Source organism: Rhinoderma darwinii, chromosome 1 (assembly GCF_050947455.1).
Source record: "Rhinoderma darwinii isolate aRhiDar2 chromosome 1, aRhiDar2.hap1, whole genome shotgun sequence".
In the NCBI taxonomy this organism is placed as follows: domain Eukaryota; kingdom Metazoa; phylum Chordata; class Amphibia; order Anura; family Rhinodermatidae; genus Rhinoderma; species Rhinoderma darwinii.
In genome coordinates, this window is record NC_134687.1 from 39,120,375 (window position 1) to 39,137,808 (window position 17,434).

General features: G+C 45.9%; 1 protein-coding gene across 1 annotated transcript; it reads right to left on the minus strand.

Annotated features, from left to right (window-relative positions):
• Positions 1-1,494: 1,494 nt before the first annotated feature.
• S100P (S100 calcium binding protein P) lies at positions 1,495-7,748 on the minus strand. Its single transcript, XM_075849017.1, has 2 exons — positions 7,534-7,748; positions 1,495-1,644 (listed from the first exon to the last, which is right to left on the minus strand). The coding sequence occupies exons 1-2, from the start codon at positions 7,669-7,671 to the stop codon at positions 1,495-1,497; spliced, it is 288 nt and encodes a 95-aa protein (XP_075705132.1). The 5' UTR covers positions 7,672-7,748.
• Positions 7,749-17,434: the final 9,686 nt, after the last annotated feature.

The window sequence follows — 17,434 nt, forward strand, 5'->3', positions numbered from 1 at the left end:
CTGGACTCTACTGGTATCCATCCGTACCAGACAATTGTTGGTGTTGTGGAGCTATAGGTGACTCCATGTCTCACATTTGGTGGAGTTGCCCCTACTTACGGAGCTTTTGGGCTACTGTATTCAAAATCATATTGGAAGTCACTGGGGTCTTGGTCCCCAATTCCCCCAAAGCGGCTCTTTTATTCATGTTCCCTATGCCATTACCCGTTTATAAACGGTCCCTAACCAGACACCTCCCACAAGCTGCAAAGTCAGTCATAGCTTGCAAGTGGAAAACGGTGAATACTCTAACATTCGACGAATTGTTCCAGGAGGTTGCCTTGATATAGAGAATGGAACACCTCATGTCGCATTCCCCAGCTGCCTCAACACATTACACGTCCACATAGTCCCATTGGACTACGTTCCTCTCTTCTCCCACATATCTCAATGTAGTGACGTAAGACCCAATGTCCCCCCTTCCTATGAACATTAGACTGAGGGGACCTTGCTTGCTGCTTTGTGTGGTCTTGTCTGCTTCAACCATGCCGCTACCATGCGTATAACTGCTATAGTTTCTTTCTACTCATAATAATCCAGACTCACCATGACCTGTGCCTTCCCATATCTCTCTCCCGTCCTTGTTTGTCTTCCTAATATTTTTTCAACATCGTGAGCAACAAGAGTAGTGAATGAGCCGAGTCAAACCAGGAGTGTATGAGGTACCAAACGCAGAGCAGGAGAGTAGTCAGTAAAGCCAGGGTAAATATGAAGCAGAGGTCAATAGTACTAGCAGGAACAGCAGAGCCAGGAAACCAGACAGAATCACAGGCAAAGGAAGAGCAGGAAATGAAGGTATAAATAGACCGAGGGTGGGAGCTAGCTCCGTCTGGCCAGGCTGTGATAGGTTCTCCCACTCCTCAGCCTACCAGCCTGAGTGGTAGCAGATCGAGTCACTCTATTAGACCTAGGAGCAGATACAGACTGATTAACCACGGGCGTCGACACAGAAGCTGTGTCTGGCAGATCCTTTACACTAATGCATTACTTTTGACGGATCCGTTTTTTTCTGCACATGCACAGACTAATAATTAAAGCAAGAAACATTCAAAGATAAAAACGGATCTGTTAAAAACGGAATATAACTGATGACAAATGAAAAGAAAAGAGTCAGTTTTTTCGACGGATCCGGTAAACTGATCCGTCAAAAACAAACACAGATTTTACATTCCGTTGCGTTTAGTCTGGCATCAGTCAGTCTGTCCGTTTTTTGTAATTTCAACGGATCCACTAAAACGGATGCCACAATGCAGGTGTGAACAAAGCCTAACATTTTCTACACATACTTTCTAGATCAACATTTAAAAAAATATTTTATTTAATATTTTATTCGTTGTCCATATTCTTTGCTATGTTGAGGGCATGAGTGTAATCTAAAGAGTAAATAAATTAAGAAACAAATAAAACTTATTAAATACAGAACTTTATTGGTGAACAGCAGATTGATTTAAATAATTATTTTTTAGGCATCTTTTCAAATCTAGCGTGTCCCAGACAGGTAAGCGCAGCAACAAAGATAATAAATTCCTGAAAATCCACTTCAGAGTCTCCATTTTCATCCAGATCCTTTAGGAGTTTGTCACAATCATCCTTTTCTTTCGCATTCTAAAATAAATAGAACAAATATTAGAATCAGAATGAATTTGAAAATTTTAATTAGAAAATTCCCAACATTTTTATTCAATTGGATACCAAAGACCAATGTGTCAGTTTATGCATTTAGAAAACACTTTTGTCTATGTTTCAATTTTAAATGACAAAAATGAAAGCATTCCTCTTATGCCAGATGATACCAGCACTAAACTCCGCAGTGAGCAGGACATTGAATGGAGCGACGGTCAAGCAAACACGCTGCCGCTACATTCAAAGTCTATGGGAATGATGGAAACAGTGGACTACAGCGCTCAGCTGTTTCTGTCAGTCCCATAAAAGTTGCATGCTTGACTTCTGCTCCATTCAAGCTTCGAGAGTAGGGGGTGTAGTTAAGAGGAACGGGGGTTCTGGACCAGGGGCGTAACTAGGAAAGACTGGGCCCCATAGCAAACTTTTGACTGGGGCCCCCTCCCCCAGGTGTCACAGAACCCCCCCCCCTTGTAGATAGTGCCTTTTTAACAAACCCCCCCTTTTGATAACGCCATACAGCCCCCCTGTAGATAACGCCATACAGCCCCTTTTGTAGATATCTACAGAGGGGGCTGTATGGCGTTATCTACCGGGGGGGGGGGGCTGTATGGCGTTATCTACGGGGGGACTGTATGGCGTTCCCTACAGGGGGGGACTATATGGTGTTCCCTACAGGGGGGGGCTGTATGGCACTATCTACAGGGGGGGCTGTATGGCGCTATCTACAGGGGGAACTGTATGGCGCTATCTACAGAGGGGGCTGTATGGCGTTATCTAGAGGGGGGACTGTATGGCGTTATCTACGAGGGGGGGCTGTATGGCGCTATCTACAGAGGGGGCTGTCTGGCGTTATCTAGAGGGGGGACTGTATGGCGTTATCTACGAGGGGGGGCTGTATGGCGTTCCCTACAGAGGGGGCTGTCTGGCGTTATCTACAGGGGGGACTGTATGGCGTTACCTACAGGGAGTCCGTATGGCGTTCCCTACAGGGGGGGTCTGTAGGGAACGACATACAGCCCCCCCTGTTGGGAACGCCATACAGCCCCCCCTGTAGGGAACGCCATACAGCCCCCTCTGTAGGGAACGCCATACAGCGTCCCCCCCTGTAGGGAACGCCATACAGCGTCCCCCCCTGTAGGGAACGCCATACAGCATTCCCCCTGTAGAGAACGCCATACAGCCCCCCCTGTAGGGAACGCCATACAGCGTCCCCCCTCCCAAAAAAATGCGACCTACAGTGTGTCCTAATAAAATACATGTATCCCCTATCCACAGGATAGGGGATACATGTGTGATCGCTGGCAGCGATAGGGAGAACGGGGGACTGAAAGTCCCCCTGAAGTTCTCCATGACTAACCTCTGACTTCCGGCGTCTGCGCAGCTCAATAAAAATGAAAGGAGCGCTGGTCACGCATGCGCACAAGTGGGACCGGCGCTCCATTCATTTCTCCGGAGCTGCCGACACAGACCCCGGAAGTTCGAGGTTTGTGATGGATAATTTCAGTGGACTTTCAGTCCCCCGTTCTCCTTATCGCTGCCAGCGATCACACATGTATCCCCTGTCCTGTATATATCCTGTGGATAGGGGATACATGTCTTTTGTTTAATGGCAGAGCGGGGAGATACCTCCCTGCTCTGCCGTACTGTTCAGTGGCGTCCCGCTGTAGCAGCCATAGCGGCTGCTAGCGGAGCCTCCGGCCATGGTGGGGGCCCGTGCCGGCGGGCGACACGAGCCCCCTCATGCCGCGGGCCCCGTAGCAGCCGCTACTGCTGCTACGGCGGTAGTTACGCCACGGTTCGGGACCCCTGTTCTCGCAATTGATGTGGTCCCAGTCGTAGGGATCCTAGCAATCAGACAATTATCACCTATCCTGGGGATTGGTGATAATTGATGATTCTGGAACAAGACTTTTTCCATTTTTGCAACATCTTTTATTATGCTATTGCACCTATAATACAAGTAAAATAAGCACCTTTGCAGTTTTGTGTCTACAGCTTCTATGTGGAACTCTGTGTTTTCTTGGTTACAGGCTTCAAACTAGCACTGTGTAGTCTGATCCTTTAGTCACGGTACCTTAAATTTTTCCCCGAATGTGCGCCAATAAGAAGTAGGGGACAGATGGTATGAAGTATGACTGCGGGATCAGACTACACAGGGTTTGTTCATTGACAAATAAAAACAATGTTTGATGTATGAACAATTTTACCCAATGGAAAATGATAGTTTGATTATGTATCATGAATCGTTTTATGCATTTACATTGGGCAATTATCTTTAATATCATTCAGAAATTCAAATGGGTTCTCTCATCACAGACATTGGTGGTATATTGCTAGGATATGCCAACCATGTCCAATCGGCGGTGTGACAGCGCTCGGACCACAGCTGATCAGTAAAATGAAGTGGTGCTAGGTTAGGGCATATAGACATCATAGAGGGGAGTTACTTGTTTGTGACCCCCCTGTATGAGCCGAAGTGGAAAGTTGCTCACAAAGAGAGTCAATGGCTCTGGTGAATGTGACCCATCCATGTATTACTTAGTCAGGCATTTTTTTTCGAATCGCAGTCATGCAGTACTATGTACAGGTATATGAGACCCGGGTAATAATTGCTGACCCTCGGGGGCTAGAAAATGTAGATGAGGCACGGGTGACAATAGCTGACCCTCAGGGGCTAGAAAAGGTAGATGAGACTATTGTGATAATAGCTGACCCTCGGGGGCTAGAAAAGGTAGATGAGGCCCGGGTGATAATAGCTGACCCTCAGGGGCTAGAAAAGGTACATGAGGCCCTTGTGATAATAGCTGACCCTCGGGGTCTAGAAAAGGCTAACCTTTTTATGTATCAGAGGCAGCATATCTATAGGACTACAACCCCTATAGCTCTGCCACTGGATAGGAATAGATACAGTGGATCAGCAGATGGTATCACACATGATAGGTGTAGATACAGTGCGCAGCAGACAGTATCAAACATGATAGGCTTAGATACAGGGCCCAGCAGATAGTATCACACATGATATGTTTCGCTTTTGGGCCCAGCAGACAGTATTTTACATTATAGTTTAGATACAGGGCCCAGCAGACAGTATCACACATGGTAGGCTTAGATACATAGTACAGCAAACAGTATCAGACATGGCTTAGATACAGGGCACAGCGGACAAATGATAGGCTTAGCTACAGGGCCCAACAGACAGTAATAGGCTTAGATACAGGGCCCAGCAGACAGTATCACACATGGTAGGCCTAGATACGGGTCCCAGCAGACAGTATCATACATGGTAGGCTTAGATTCCGGTGCTCCAGCAGACAGTATTATTATACTAAGGCCCTGTTCACACAGAGTTTTTTTGCAGGCATAAAAATCTGCCTCAAAATTCATCAGACATCAGAAAGATCAGAAAGACAAGAAAGACAAGAAAGAGCATGCCGCTTTTTTTTACCGCTATTGGCTAAAAGCAGCTGCAGCTGCAGCTGCAGAAAAAAAATGACTCCGCCTCCTATTGAAATCAATGGGTGGCGGGTTCAGACATTTTTTGGCGCTGATTCTGCGATAATATATGGTTTCCGTGTCAAAATCAGTGTAAAAAAACGATGTGTGAACTGGGCCTTACTCTCCTCGCTCCTTAGCCGGGATTCTCTTCGGCTCCAGGCGCATCACAGGCCCTGATGCCATTCAGCGTCACGACGTTGTACAAGGCGCACGCAACGTTGTCACTCTGAAAGGCATCAGGACCCGTGCTGCACCCAGACCTGACTCGCCCGGAGCGAGGAGGGTAAGTATACTGTTATTGTAGAAAAAGGGGACCATGTAGTTTATTACATAGGCCCCAGTTACTATAGTAACAGTGGATAGACGTGGGGCAGAGGACAATATACTACAGCATAGATGGGATATATTTTTTCAAAATCAGTTTTGAGGAAATGCTTCTAAACACAAGAGGCCCCTGTATAGGGTTCAGTTCTCATTCGCATTGGACCAGCCTGTTCTCCCTTCTGTCTTTTCCACCAAAAACAGGAACAGGTCCCAAGGAAAGAACGTGTGCAAATATTACAAGAGGAAGGGTTTGGGAACTTTTTCCATGTTCTGTGGGATCTGTTCTGGTTCAGTAGAAAGCTCAGTGGTTTCGTGATTAGCCGTATTGCCTTGAAGAACGGAGCTTCTCACCATAGAAAATTCTCTATGGAGATTGTATGTTCTCCAATGCTTGCGTGAATTTTCTCTGGTTTCCTTCCACAGTCAAGAAACCTACTGGGAGGTCAGTGGTTTCCTATGTAATTACATCTACTGAACATGAGGAATTACTTTGTGAGCCCTACATGAGTTGTTATGAGTGACTATAATCTGTGTACATTGCTCAGGAATATGGTGGTAATATATAAATATACAAATACTCCAAAATGTAAGGGTGTTTCCTGACATTTTTTGGTTCATACTCCCTCAATTTGGAGACAAATGCAAATGAAAAAAAGCTTACATAAGAGATCCTTAGGAACTTTGCGTTCCTCTGTGAGGTACCATATTGGAGGCACATGGAGGTACAGTATGGGTCCATAGCAGGCTATATGTGCCATATTATGGATTCGTAAAGCACTGAATTCAAAGAGGCCTTAAAAATCTGAGCTTGTGACAGGGTTTTCAAACTAAATCAGTATCGCTCCATTAGAGGGGTTGTCTGCCTAAGATAATATCAATCCATTTGTACTATTAGGATACATGGATGTAAAAGAGCTCTGACCCTTCTTCTATTAGCCACAGTGAAGAGCCAATACAAAAAGGGGCTCTCACTCTGAAGAACCTGGCTTGTTCTTCCATAGATTAATTTCAATGGGTGCGGTGCAATGCGTAATTTCCCCGCTAATGTAAATTACTCATCCGGTGGCTTCCCTATATGAAAACATCTGATCAACTCATTGAAAAAGGACTTGTAATTCTGGAAGGACAACGCCTTTCAGCTGCGGAACCAACAAGCAGGGTGGCAGGCAATTTATATTTAGTCACGGCTTCTCTGCAGATTCATCAGTGGCTGCAGGATGTTATATCAGTGGTGGCCAAATAGTAGATTGTGATCTACCAGTAGAGCAGTAGATCTTGATGTCAGGCTGTTCTTCTCCTGGCTTCAATACAGAAGCGAATAAGCTGCTACAACTTTTTGTAATGCCCCTTTTTCAGATATCACAGTGCCCCATAAAAGTGATAGTACTTGGTTACTTCTTCATACATGATCGCACTGTACATTGACTTGTGAGTCTGGACCAGGTCTATTAGCTGCTGTGGGTCTTACACAGTCCCTGATGGCTTATATACACTCTAGCACAAAGCATGGCAGAGTGAAGTAGTAGCATGATCATGTATGAAGAGGCATGTCATGAGGCAAGTGTATTAAGTAACCAACTGTGAATTAGTACCACTACTATAGGTCTACTGTGAAATCTGAAAAACGGGCATGCAAAAATTTGCAGCATTGGGACATAGACTGGTTCCTTGGGAGATGACTTAACATAAGCACCACAAAAAAAGTACACCCAATACTGGAAAAGTTTGGCTACTTCTGGTCTATATAATCTGTACGTCATTCATAGTAAACAGCAATCTATATTCTGTTGATCGGTCTAGAGTGAAAAATTTCAAATTGTCAACCCAAAATGTTATTATCCAGTCTTTCTTGCAGCTGTAGGGAGAGATTCTGGTATTTATTTAAGGAATTTTCCATTATATTCTGTAGTATTGGTTCATAGTGAACCTGCAGATTAAAACATATGTACCTTCCTTTTTTCGGGGCTGCACTCTAGTCACAAAATTGGCACATATATTAAAAAGAATAGATGATGATTGGAAATTTAGATTGTATGTAAATTAACATCTTACCCCTAGGATCCCGGGCAGTTCTTTCTCCATCAGTGTCTTCAGTTCCCCTTTGGTTAAAGTGTCCTTTTTGCCCTCAGTACAGGAATATTTGTCAAAGACATCAATGATATAAGCGATTGCTGTCTCTAGCTCGGTCATGTTTGGAAGTGGTGTTAGCTTCTCGGCTTGTTCAGGCAGCTTCTTGTAGGCAGGATGGAATATTAGGAACTGAACTGATACTTATATAGGGACTGTGTCACATCTGTACAGTGAAGAGCAAATATTTATCATTAAGTCAATATTGTACTGGGTGTAGCATTAATTCAAATAACTGAAAGAAATACTCTCTTTCAAATTAATCTTTATCTTTGTTTGGTAAAGGTAGTCTCGGTAAATGACTGACTTTGTCAATAATAAATTCACTGAGGAATTAATGACACACCTTAAAAGTATATTTGACCCCTCATCAGTAAAATTACGGCCAGGAGTTTTCCATTCCACACTGGTCAATGTCCACGTTTATGTTTACAGTATTAAAAGCAAATTGTTGAAAATTTATATTTTATAGTCACTCAAAATATGGTCCGTGAGCTGAGATCTGTGCCATGAGGATGTGTGTTTATTTACACGAGAAGATCCACAGACCTTAAAGTGAATGTCAACCCTTAGGCCTTATTTCCAGGACTCCCAATCGTCCCGGATTCGGTAGGACATTCCTGGATTCCGGGTGTTGTCCCGCTGTCCCGGGTGGCCAGCCTGGTGTATGTCCCTCTGTCAACTGTATCTGCGTCCTCAGGATATATGGACAGTGACATCAGTGGCTACTGGTTGAGCGGAATCCCTGTTGCCGATGATCTGGCCGGGGATTCCGCTCCTAGAGGAAACCCCTGAGGTCACTGTCCATATATGGACAGTGACATCAGGGCTTCCCTCAAGGAGCGGAATCCCCAGGCCTGTGCTCTGGCTGGGGATTCCGCTCCTAGAGAGAGTCCCAATGACGCCATCTACAGGGGGGGTTGCGCTATCTTCAAGGGGGGTGTGGCACGATCAACATGGACACTTTGGCACTATATAAGGGCACTATCTACATGGGCACTATCTACATGTGCACTGTGGCACTATCTACAAGGGCACTGGTACTTTATATGTGGCCACTGGGACTAGAGGCAGCTTTGGGAAATATACTGTATAATGGCAGCTAGGGCGAATTATACTGTATGGAGGAAGCTATGGGGGCATTATGCTGTATGGGGCATTAAGTTGTATGGGGCAGTTATGGGGGCATTATACTGTATGGGAGCATCTGTGTGGGCATTATACTGTATGGGGGGCATTATACTGTATGGGGCAGCTATGGGGAATTATGCTGCACGTGGGAAGCTAAGGGGCATTATGCTGCATGGGGCAGCTATGGGGCATTATGCTGTATGGGGGAATTTGTTTGGGCATTATACTGCATGGGGGAATCTGTGTGGGGATTATACTGTATGGGGGCATCTGTGTGGGCATTGTACTGCATGGGAAAATCTGTGTGGGCATTATACTGTATGGGTGCATATATTGGGTGCATATATTGGGACATTATACTGTATGATGGCAGCAAGAGGGCATTATACTGTGTGTGAGGCACTATAAGAGCATGATACTGTGTGGGCTGAACCAGGTGTGTATGGCCGGGGATTGGGTGGGATTAGAGGTGTGGCTTAAAAGAAAAAAAAAATTCTACGCGCGACGCATCGGTTGTCCCTCTTTATGATACTTGAAAGTTGGGAGGTATACTTATTCCCTCGAGCGTATCCAATTTGCATCTGCAAAAACTTGCCTTTTTTCATGCATATGAAAAAAAAGGCAACAGTTTTTCTCATCCATGTTTCTTCTCTGCAAAAACTTCCTGGTTTTACTTTTTTTTCTAAGCCTTTCTCTAGCAACTGATGGGTGAAATGTGGACAGCACACTGATGTTGTCCGTGTTTTTCACGCACCCATAGATTTAAATAAGCGGGTCTGATCCGCAAAAACAGACCAGAATAGGATATGCGGTGAGTTTCACGCAACAGACACACGCTCCATGAAAAAACACAGATGTGTGGATAGTTCCATTGAATTGCATTGGTCAATGTGCTGTCAGTTATTTAAATGGACAGCGTACAGACGTGACATACGCTTGTGTCAATAAGACCTTAAACGCCATTTTATTTTTCTAATTTAGGTCCTAGATTCTGTGTTGTTTTAATTTAAGTATATATCTCTATAGCAGTCTATGACAACTGTCCTGTACTGAAAACATGTTTTCAGTACAGGACAGTTGTCTTGCAGCGAGGCAGGGACTCCTAGCATCGTACATAACTATGATGCTAGGAGCCCGGCTCCCTGCACTGTGTTCGGTCCGGGACTTGCGGCCGAAATACGTCCGTCAATTACGGACGTAATTAGTGTGTGTGCACATACCCTAAGATGCAATGGGGGATGAATTATCTAAACTGGTGTCAAAGAAAAATGAGGCAGTTGCCCATAACAACCATTCAGATTCCAGCTCTCATCTTTCCAAGACCCCTTTGAAAACAAAGTAGTAATCTGATTGGTTGCTATGGGTAACCGCTCCCCTGTACCTTCCCATCTAGGATTATCTACTAAAGTGCACTACCTGCTGCTGCCAGATAAAAACAACTTTACTATAAAAGTGAATGTCTGTATTCGCTTTTATAGTATTGGATCGTGATCCTGTGATAATGGCTAATTACAGAGAACAACAGCAAGGACAAGACCTTTACGAAAACTTTCCCCCGACACCCGATGTACTTACGTGCCAAATTTGGAGTCAAATGGTTCAGGCCTTTGAATGCCTACAGAGGACAGACAGACATTTGCTTTTATAGTATAGATATATTATGAAATTAATCAGCACAGAATGTTGGACCCAAAGACAACAAAAGGGATGCGTTTGGTGTGGCACTACCAAGCAGGGAACTGTGAGCTGTGTAGCACTACCAACCAGGGGACTGTATGGCACTACCAACCAGGGGGCTGTGTGGCACTACCAACCAGGGGGCTGTGTGGCACTACCAACCAGGGGGCTGTGTGGCACTACCAACTAGGGGGCTGTGTGGCGCTACCTACAAGGGGGCTGTGTGGCGCTACCTACAAGGGGGTTGTGTGGCGCTACCTACAAGGGGCTGTGTGGCGCTACCTACAAGGGGCTTTGTGGCGCTCACTACCAGGGGGCTGTGTGGTGCTCCCTACAGGGGGCTGTGTGGCGCTCTCTACATGGGGCTGTGTGGCGCTACCTAAAAGGGGGCTGTGTGGCGCTACCTACAAGGGCGCTGTGTGGCGCTACCTACAAGGGGGCTGTGTGGCGCTACCTACAAGGGGGCTGTGTGGCGCTACCTACCAGGGGGCTGTATGGTGCTCCCTACAGGGGGCTGTGTGGCGCTCTCTACATGGGGCTGTGTGGCGCTATCTAAAAGGGGGCTGTGTGGCGCTACCTACAAGGGGGCTGTGTGGCGCTACCTACAAGGGGGCTGTGTGGCGCTACCTACAAGGGGGCTGTGTGGCGCTACCTACAAGGGGCTGTGTGGCGCTACGTACAAGGGGCTGTGTGGTGCTACCTACAAGGGGCTGTGTGGCACTACCTACAGGGGGAATTTGTGAGTGGTGGACTGATGGTCATTTTACTGTGAGTGGGGGACTGATGGTCATTTTACTGTGAGTAGCGGACTTATGGTCTTCAAGTGGTTTCCGCCTCTGACCTCCAATTGAAATTAATAGGAGGCAGAAAATACTTGCGGCGCCCGTTTGGAGCTTTTTTGCCTGAGTCTTTTGCATTAGCTTCGATGGCTTAAAGAGGCTCTGTCACCTCATTATAAGTTCCCTATCTCCTACAGAATGTGATCGGCGATGTAATGTAGATAACAGCAGTGTTTTTTTTAGCTTTTGACCAAGTGGGCGTTGTAAAGAGAAGTGTATGACGCTGACCAATCAGCGTCATACACTTCTCTCCATTCATGTACTCAGCACTTAGTGATCTTACGAGATCATGCTGTGCGGTCACTTACTCACACACTAACGTTACTGAAGTGTCTTGAGAGTGAATAGATATCGCTTCCAGCCAGGACGTGATGTCTATTCACAATCCTGACACTTCGGTAACGTTTGTATGGGACTTAATGACAGCAAGCGTGATCTCGTGTAAAAAAGCACAAACACAAAAAAAAACACATTAGTAACACATGTGGTAGGCTGCGATACAGGGCACATGTGTGATACTGTCTGTCAAGATAGGCTTGGATACAGGGCCCCAGCAAACAGTAATCTTATACTGTATAAGATTACGGTCTGCTGGGGACCTGTATCTAAGCCTACTATGTGGTAAACAGATACAGGGCCCATCAGACAGAAACAGACAAGGGCCATGTATCTAAGAATACCAAGTTGTAGGGTTAGATACAAGGGTCCATGTGTGACACGGTCTGTTAGACCCTGTATCTAAGCCTACCAGAGGGCAGACTTAGATACAGGACCCCAGCAGGTAGTAATGTTGCACTTACCCTCCTCTTTGGTTCCAGGTGCAGCGGATGTCCCAAAACCATCTAGTGCTCGTGACGTCATATGCAGCGCATAGCATCGTGACGTCATGACGCGAGAAGACGTCAGGACGTATGCTGCGCTCAGGAAAGAAGATGGCTAAGTATGTGTTGTTGCTATAGTAACAGGGGCCCGTGTATTTTAATACATAGGCCCCAGTTATTATAGTAACTTTGATAGATGCGGTGCGGGTGGCTGCGTCCCGGTCGCAATTTGCGAGCACTGCGACTCGAATGTTGCAGTCGCCGGGCACTGGGCCAAAGATCCGTGGCTTGGGCTCCGAAGGCCCGGTGCTAGCGACACCCCTGGTAAGCAGCGGGGCAGCAAGTGTCTCTCTTCTCCGCTGCCGGATAAAAGCAGCTCGTTGCCTGGGCCCTCTGGTGGGCCAGTCTGACGCTGGGCACACCCCCTGTAGCTAATGCCACAGTGCCCTCTTTATAGAGTGCCACACACCGAGGGGCATAGCTAATGGCTCATGGGCCCTATTGCAAGAATTCAGCTTTGGCCCCCCTACCCCCTCCTCCCCAACACCACCGGACCCCTGCGCATGCCTATGCCCAACTGCCTTGTCCGACAGACCCCATGAATGTCCCCACAGTATAATGCCCCCATAGCTTCCCCACAGTATAGTGCCACCACACAGTATAATGCCCCCATAGCTGCCCCCGACACAGTATAATGTTCCCCCATAGCTGCCCCCCCACACAGTATAATGCCACTCATAGCTGACCAATAATGTTCCCTCTAATTCTTTGTAGCTCCTGAGCGGGGCAGTTAGAGAGCAGGGCAAATCTCCATCAATGGTGGGCGATCTGATGACCAAAATTAATACCCCCAGTAGTTGCTAATATAGCGTACTGAATAAGAGAAGAAGAAAACATATTTTAAATTCGTTTTAATTACTTTTAGAAATACTATAATATTACAAGTCCAGCACTAAAATAGACGACAGTTATAAATACCAATTATAGGTATCAATGAAAGAATCCCTCATCACACCACTGTCCCACACTGTATATCGTGCCACACAGAGCCCCTGTAGATAGTGCCACACAGACCCCCTATAAATAGCACCACACAGCCCCCCTGTAGATAGTGCCACACAGAACCCCCTGTAGCTAGCGCCACACAACCCCCCTTTAGATAGTGCCACACAAAACCTCCTGTAGCTAGCGCCACACATACCCCCCAGTAGATGGTGCCACACAGACCCCCTGTAGATATTGCCACACAGACCCTCCTGTAGATAGCGACATGCAGCCCCCTGTAGTTAGCGCCACGCAGCCCCCCTGTAGATAATGCCATACAGCCCCCTTGTATATACTGCCACACAGCAATCCCCCTCCCCTTGTATATTCTGCCACACAACAATCCCCCCTCCCCTTGTATATAATGCCACACAGCAACCCCCCTCTACCCTTGTATATACCGTTACACAGCAATCCCCCTCCCCTTCTATATAATGCCACACAGCAATCCCCCTCCCCTTGTACATACTACCACACAGCAATCCCCCCTCCACTTGTATATACCGTCACACAGCAACCCCCCTCCTCTTGTATATACTGCCACACAGCTTTCCCCCCTTCCCTTGTATATACTGCCACACAGCAATCCCCCCTCCACAAGTATATACTGCCACACAGCAATCCCCTCCCCTTGTATATACTGCCGCACAGCAATTCCCCCTCCCTTGTATATACTGGGAGGGTTGTATGAAATCCCCTATTTTGGAGTGAACTTCCTTCATGTGCCAACCATCTTACCCAAGAGATGGTGATCTCATGAGCTAATTCCCCTGAAAAGCTTGCAATATACACAACCGTTCAAAAGTTTAGGGTCACTTATAAATTTCCTTATTTTTGCAAGAAAAGCACAGTTTTTTTCAATGAAGATAACATTAAATGAATCAGAAATACACTCTATACATTGTTAATGTGCTAAATTACTATTCTAGCTGCAAACGTCTGTTTTTTAATGCAATATCTACATAGGTGTATAGAGGCCCATTTCCAGCAACCATCACTCCAGTGTTCTAATGGTACATTGTGTTTGCTAACTGTGTTAGAAGGCTAATGGATGATTAGAAAACACTTGAAAACCCTTGTGCAATTATGTTAGCACCGCTGTAAACAGTTTTGCTGTTTAGAGGAGCTATAAAACTGACCTTCCTTTGAGCTAGTTGAGAATCTGGAGCATTACATTTGTGGGTTCGATGAAACTCTCAAAATGGCTAGAAAAAGGGAGCTTTCATGTGAAACTCGACAGTCTATTCTTGTTCTTAGAAATGAAGGATATTCCATGCGAGAAATTGCCAAGAAACTGAAGATTTCCTACAACGGTGTGTACTACTCCCTTCAGAGGACAGCATAAACAGGCTCTAACCAGAGTAGAAAGAGAAGTGGGAGACCCCGCTGCACAACTGAGCAACAAGACAAGTACATTAGAGTCTCTAGTTTGAGAAAAAGACGCCTCACAGGTCCTCAACTGGCAGCTTCATTAAATAGTACCCGCAAAACCCAGTGTCAACGTCTACAGTGAAGAGGCGACTCCGGGATTCTGGCCTCCAGGGCAGAGTGGCAAAGAAAAAGCCATATCTGAGACTGGCTAATAAAAGGAAAAGATTAATATGGGCAAAAGCACACAGACATTGGACAGAGGAAGATTGGAAAAAGTGTTATGGACAGACGAATCGAAGTTTGAGGTGTTTGGATCACACAGAAGAACATTTGTGAGACACAGAACAACTGAAAAGATGCTGGAAGAGTGCCTGACGTCATCTGTCAAGCATGGTGGAGGTAATGTGATGGTCTGGGGTTGCTTTGGTGCTGGTAAAGTGGGAGATTTGTACAAGGTAAAAGGGATTTTGAATAAGGAAGGCTATCACTCCATTTTGCAACGCCATGCCCTGTGGACAGCGCTTGATTGGAGCCAATTTCATCCTACAACAGGACAATGACCCAAAGCACACCTCCAAATTATGCAAGAACTATTTAGGGAAGAAGCAGGCAGCTGGTATTCTATCTGTAATGGAGTGGCCAGCGCAGTCACCAGATCTCAACCCCATAGAGCTGTTGTCGGAGCAGCTTGACCGTATGGTACGCAAGAAGTGCCCATCAAGCCAATCCAACTTGTGGGAGGGGCTTCTGGAAGCATGGGGTGAAATTTCTCCCTATTACCTCAGCAAATTAACAGCTCGAATGCCAAAGGTCTGCAATGCTGTAATTGCTGCAAATGGAGCATTCTGTGATGAAAGCAAAGTTTGAAGGAGAAGATTATTATTTCAAATAAAAATCATTATTTCTAACCTTGTCAATGTCTTGACTATATTTTCTAGTCATTTTTCAACTCATTTGATAAATATAAGTGTGAGTTTTCATGGAAAAACCAAAATTGTCTGGGTGACCCCAAACTTTTGAACGGTAGTGTATCTCTGATATTGTATGTGCTTATCTGATTCATTGTTATTACTGCTATTCCCTGCACCCCAAAGCCCCTCAAATCCTCTTTTTTAAGGATATATGATTAAATGGGAAAATATTTACTTTCTTTTATTTAATGCGTTATAATCTCATGAGCTCTTCAAGTATAGGTTCCCAGATGCAATGTAAATATTTGTTGGAAGGTTTTTGGTTAAATACAATTTTATGTTTACAGTGCTACTCTTCTGTGACGACTTAATCTTCCACAAACAGTATATCCTACAGACAGTCACAATTCGGTTATCTAAAACCTTCTTTCTCACACTCTCACTCAGTCGTCTTTTCTTATATGTAGGTTTTGTCTTAGAGGTTTACATTATGTCTCCTCAAATGAAGTATGTTCATACAGTATCCAGCAATCAAAATGTAAAAAGTAACAGATTTATCGTAGTTGTTAAAGAACGTAAAATATTAAGTCATCGAGCGCTGTTCAGATAAAGTACTTTCCACTTGCAACCACTACATCAACACCTTACACACTGGTCACTTACTTACCTTACTCCACTGTATACCAGGCCCACCTAACCCGCCCGACTGGACACCAGGTACCTGTAACGTGTATGGCCACGGCCCGTCGTTCGGTCGTTAACCTCGACGGCCGTGGCCATGGACAGCTTACCTCTCTGCAGCGTCGTCCCCCAGTCAGGCGCTGGCACTCACTTCCGTATCCTGAGTGTCTCCGGCGAGCAGGCGCGCCCACGCGTGCACGGCCTTAAAGGGCCAGTGCACGCGTTTTTGCAGAAAATCTGCAATCTGGCCCAGGATGCCCTGGGCTATTAAAAGGGCTCTGCCCTCTTGCCCTTTGTCAGAGCGTTGTTAGTTTTCCATTGTTCGTCTTGCTTATGGTCTCCCAGTGTCTTCCAGCCTCCCAGAGTACCTTGCTCCTGTATCCCGTATCCTGTTTCCATGCTGCCTAGTGCTATTGCGTGCTGTGCTACTTGCCGTGCTGTGCTACAGCCTATGCTGACCTGCTACACCTCAAAGGACGACTTCCCGCCGCCTGGTCCTGGACGTGCCCGCATCGCCACTGCCTACTATTGCCTCAGGTACTCTCGCTGAACTATCGAACTGTGTACTTACCGGTTTGGCCAGCTGCTATCCCACTACGTGTTATGGCCCAGTGGGTTCACACCTCGCAACGTGACAGTACCTATCTACCCGATCTACTCACCTTCTCTTAATAAACAAGCAGTAACTACCTATTCTCCTCAACTGAATAATGGGTCTACCTCTTCTAACCCACTGGATTCAAGGCCTGCCTAAACTCCCCTACGGGACACAGAAGGAGCACACCTACTCTCGACTGGACCTCCATCCTACCTACCTTCTACTTCATCAGGTACCCTACTTACTGTCCTCATTAGACGCCATGTCACCTACCTACCCATAACCTACTTAACAGATAACCACACACTTTATGTAACATACCCATCCTAAGGGCTCATACACACAGCAAAGCCCTGTGCACAGAGCCTGTTCGGCAGTGCATGGAGGTTGTGCGCTGCTTTACAGGCTCCGTCAGGCGCCATACGTATGAAGATATTCTAAGGGACTATACCTCTGTACACACAGAGTCTGATGGAACATGTTATACCTCCATATACCTCCATATGAAATTGGAGGAATACCGAGGTACAGTAGAGGCCTTTACGAACCTCTATGGTAACTCTATTACGGCTCCGTACAAATTGGAACCTTAATATGGCTGTGTGTTTATGCCTTAATAATCAACAAGGAATATCACCTACGCCCTCTCATCCCCACTGGACTACTGGGAATATAATCTATCCCTTTTTTACAATAGATTCCAGGGAATATTACCTAGCAAATATTGGATGTACAGTTTTGCTGGCTTCTGGG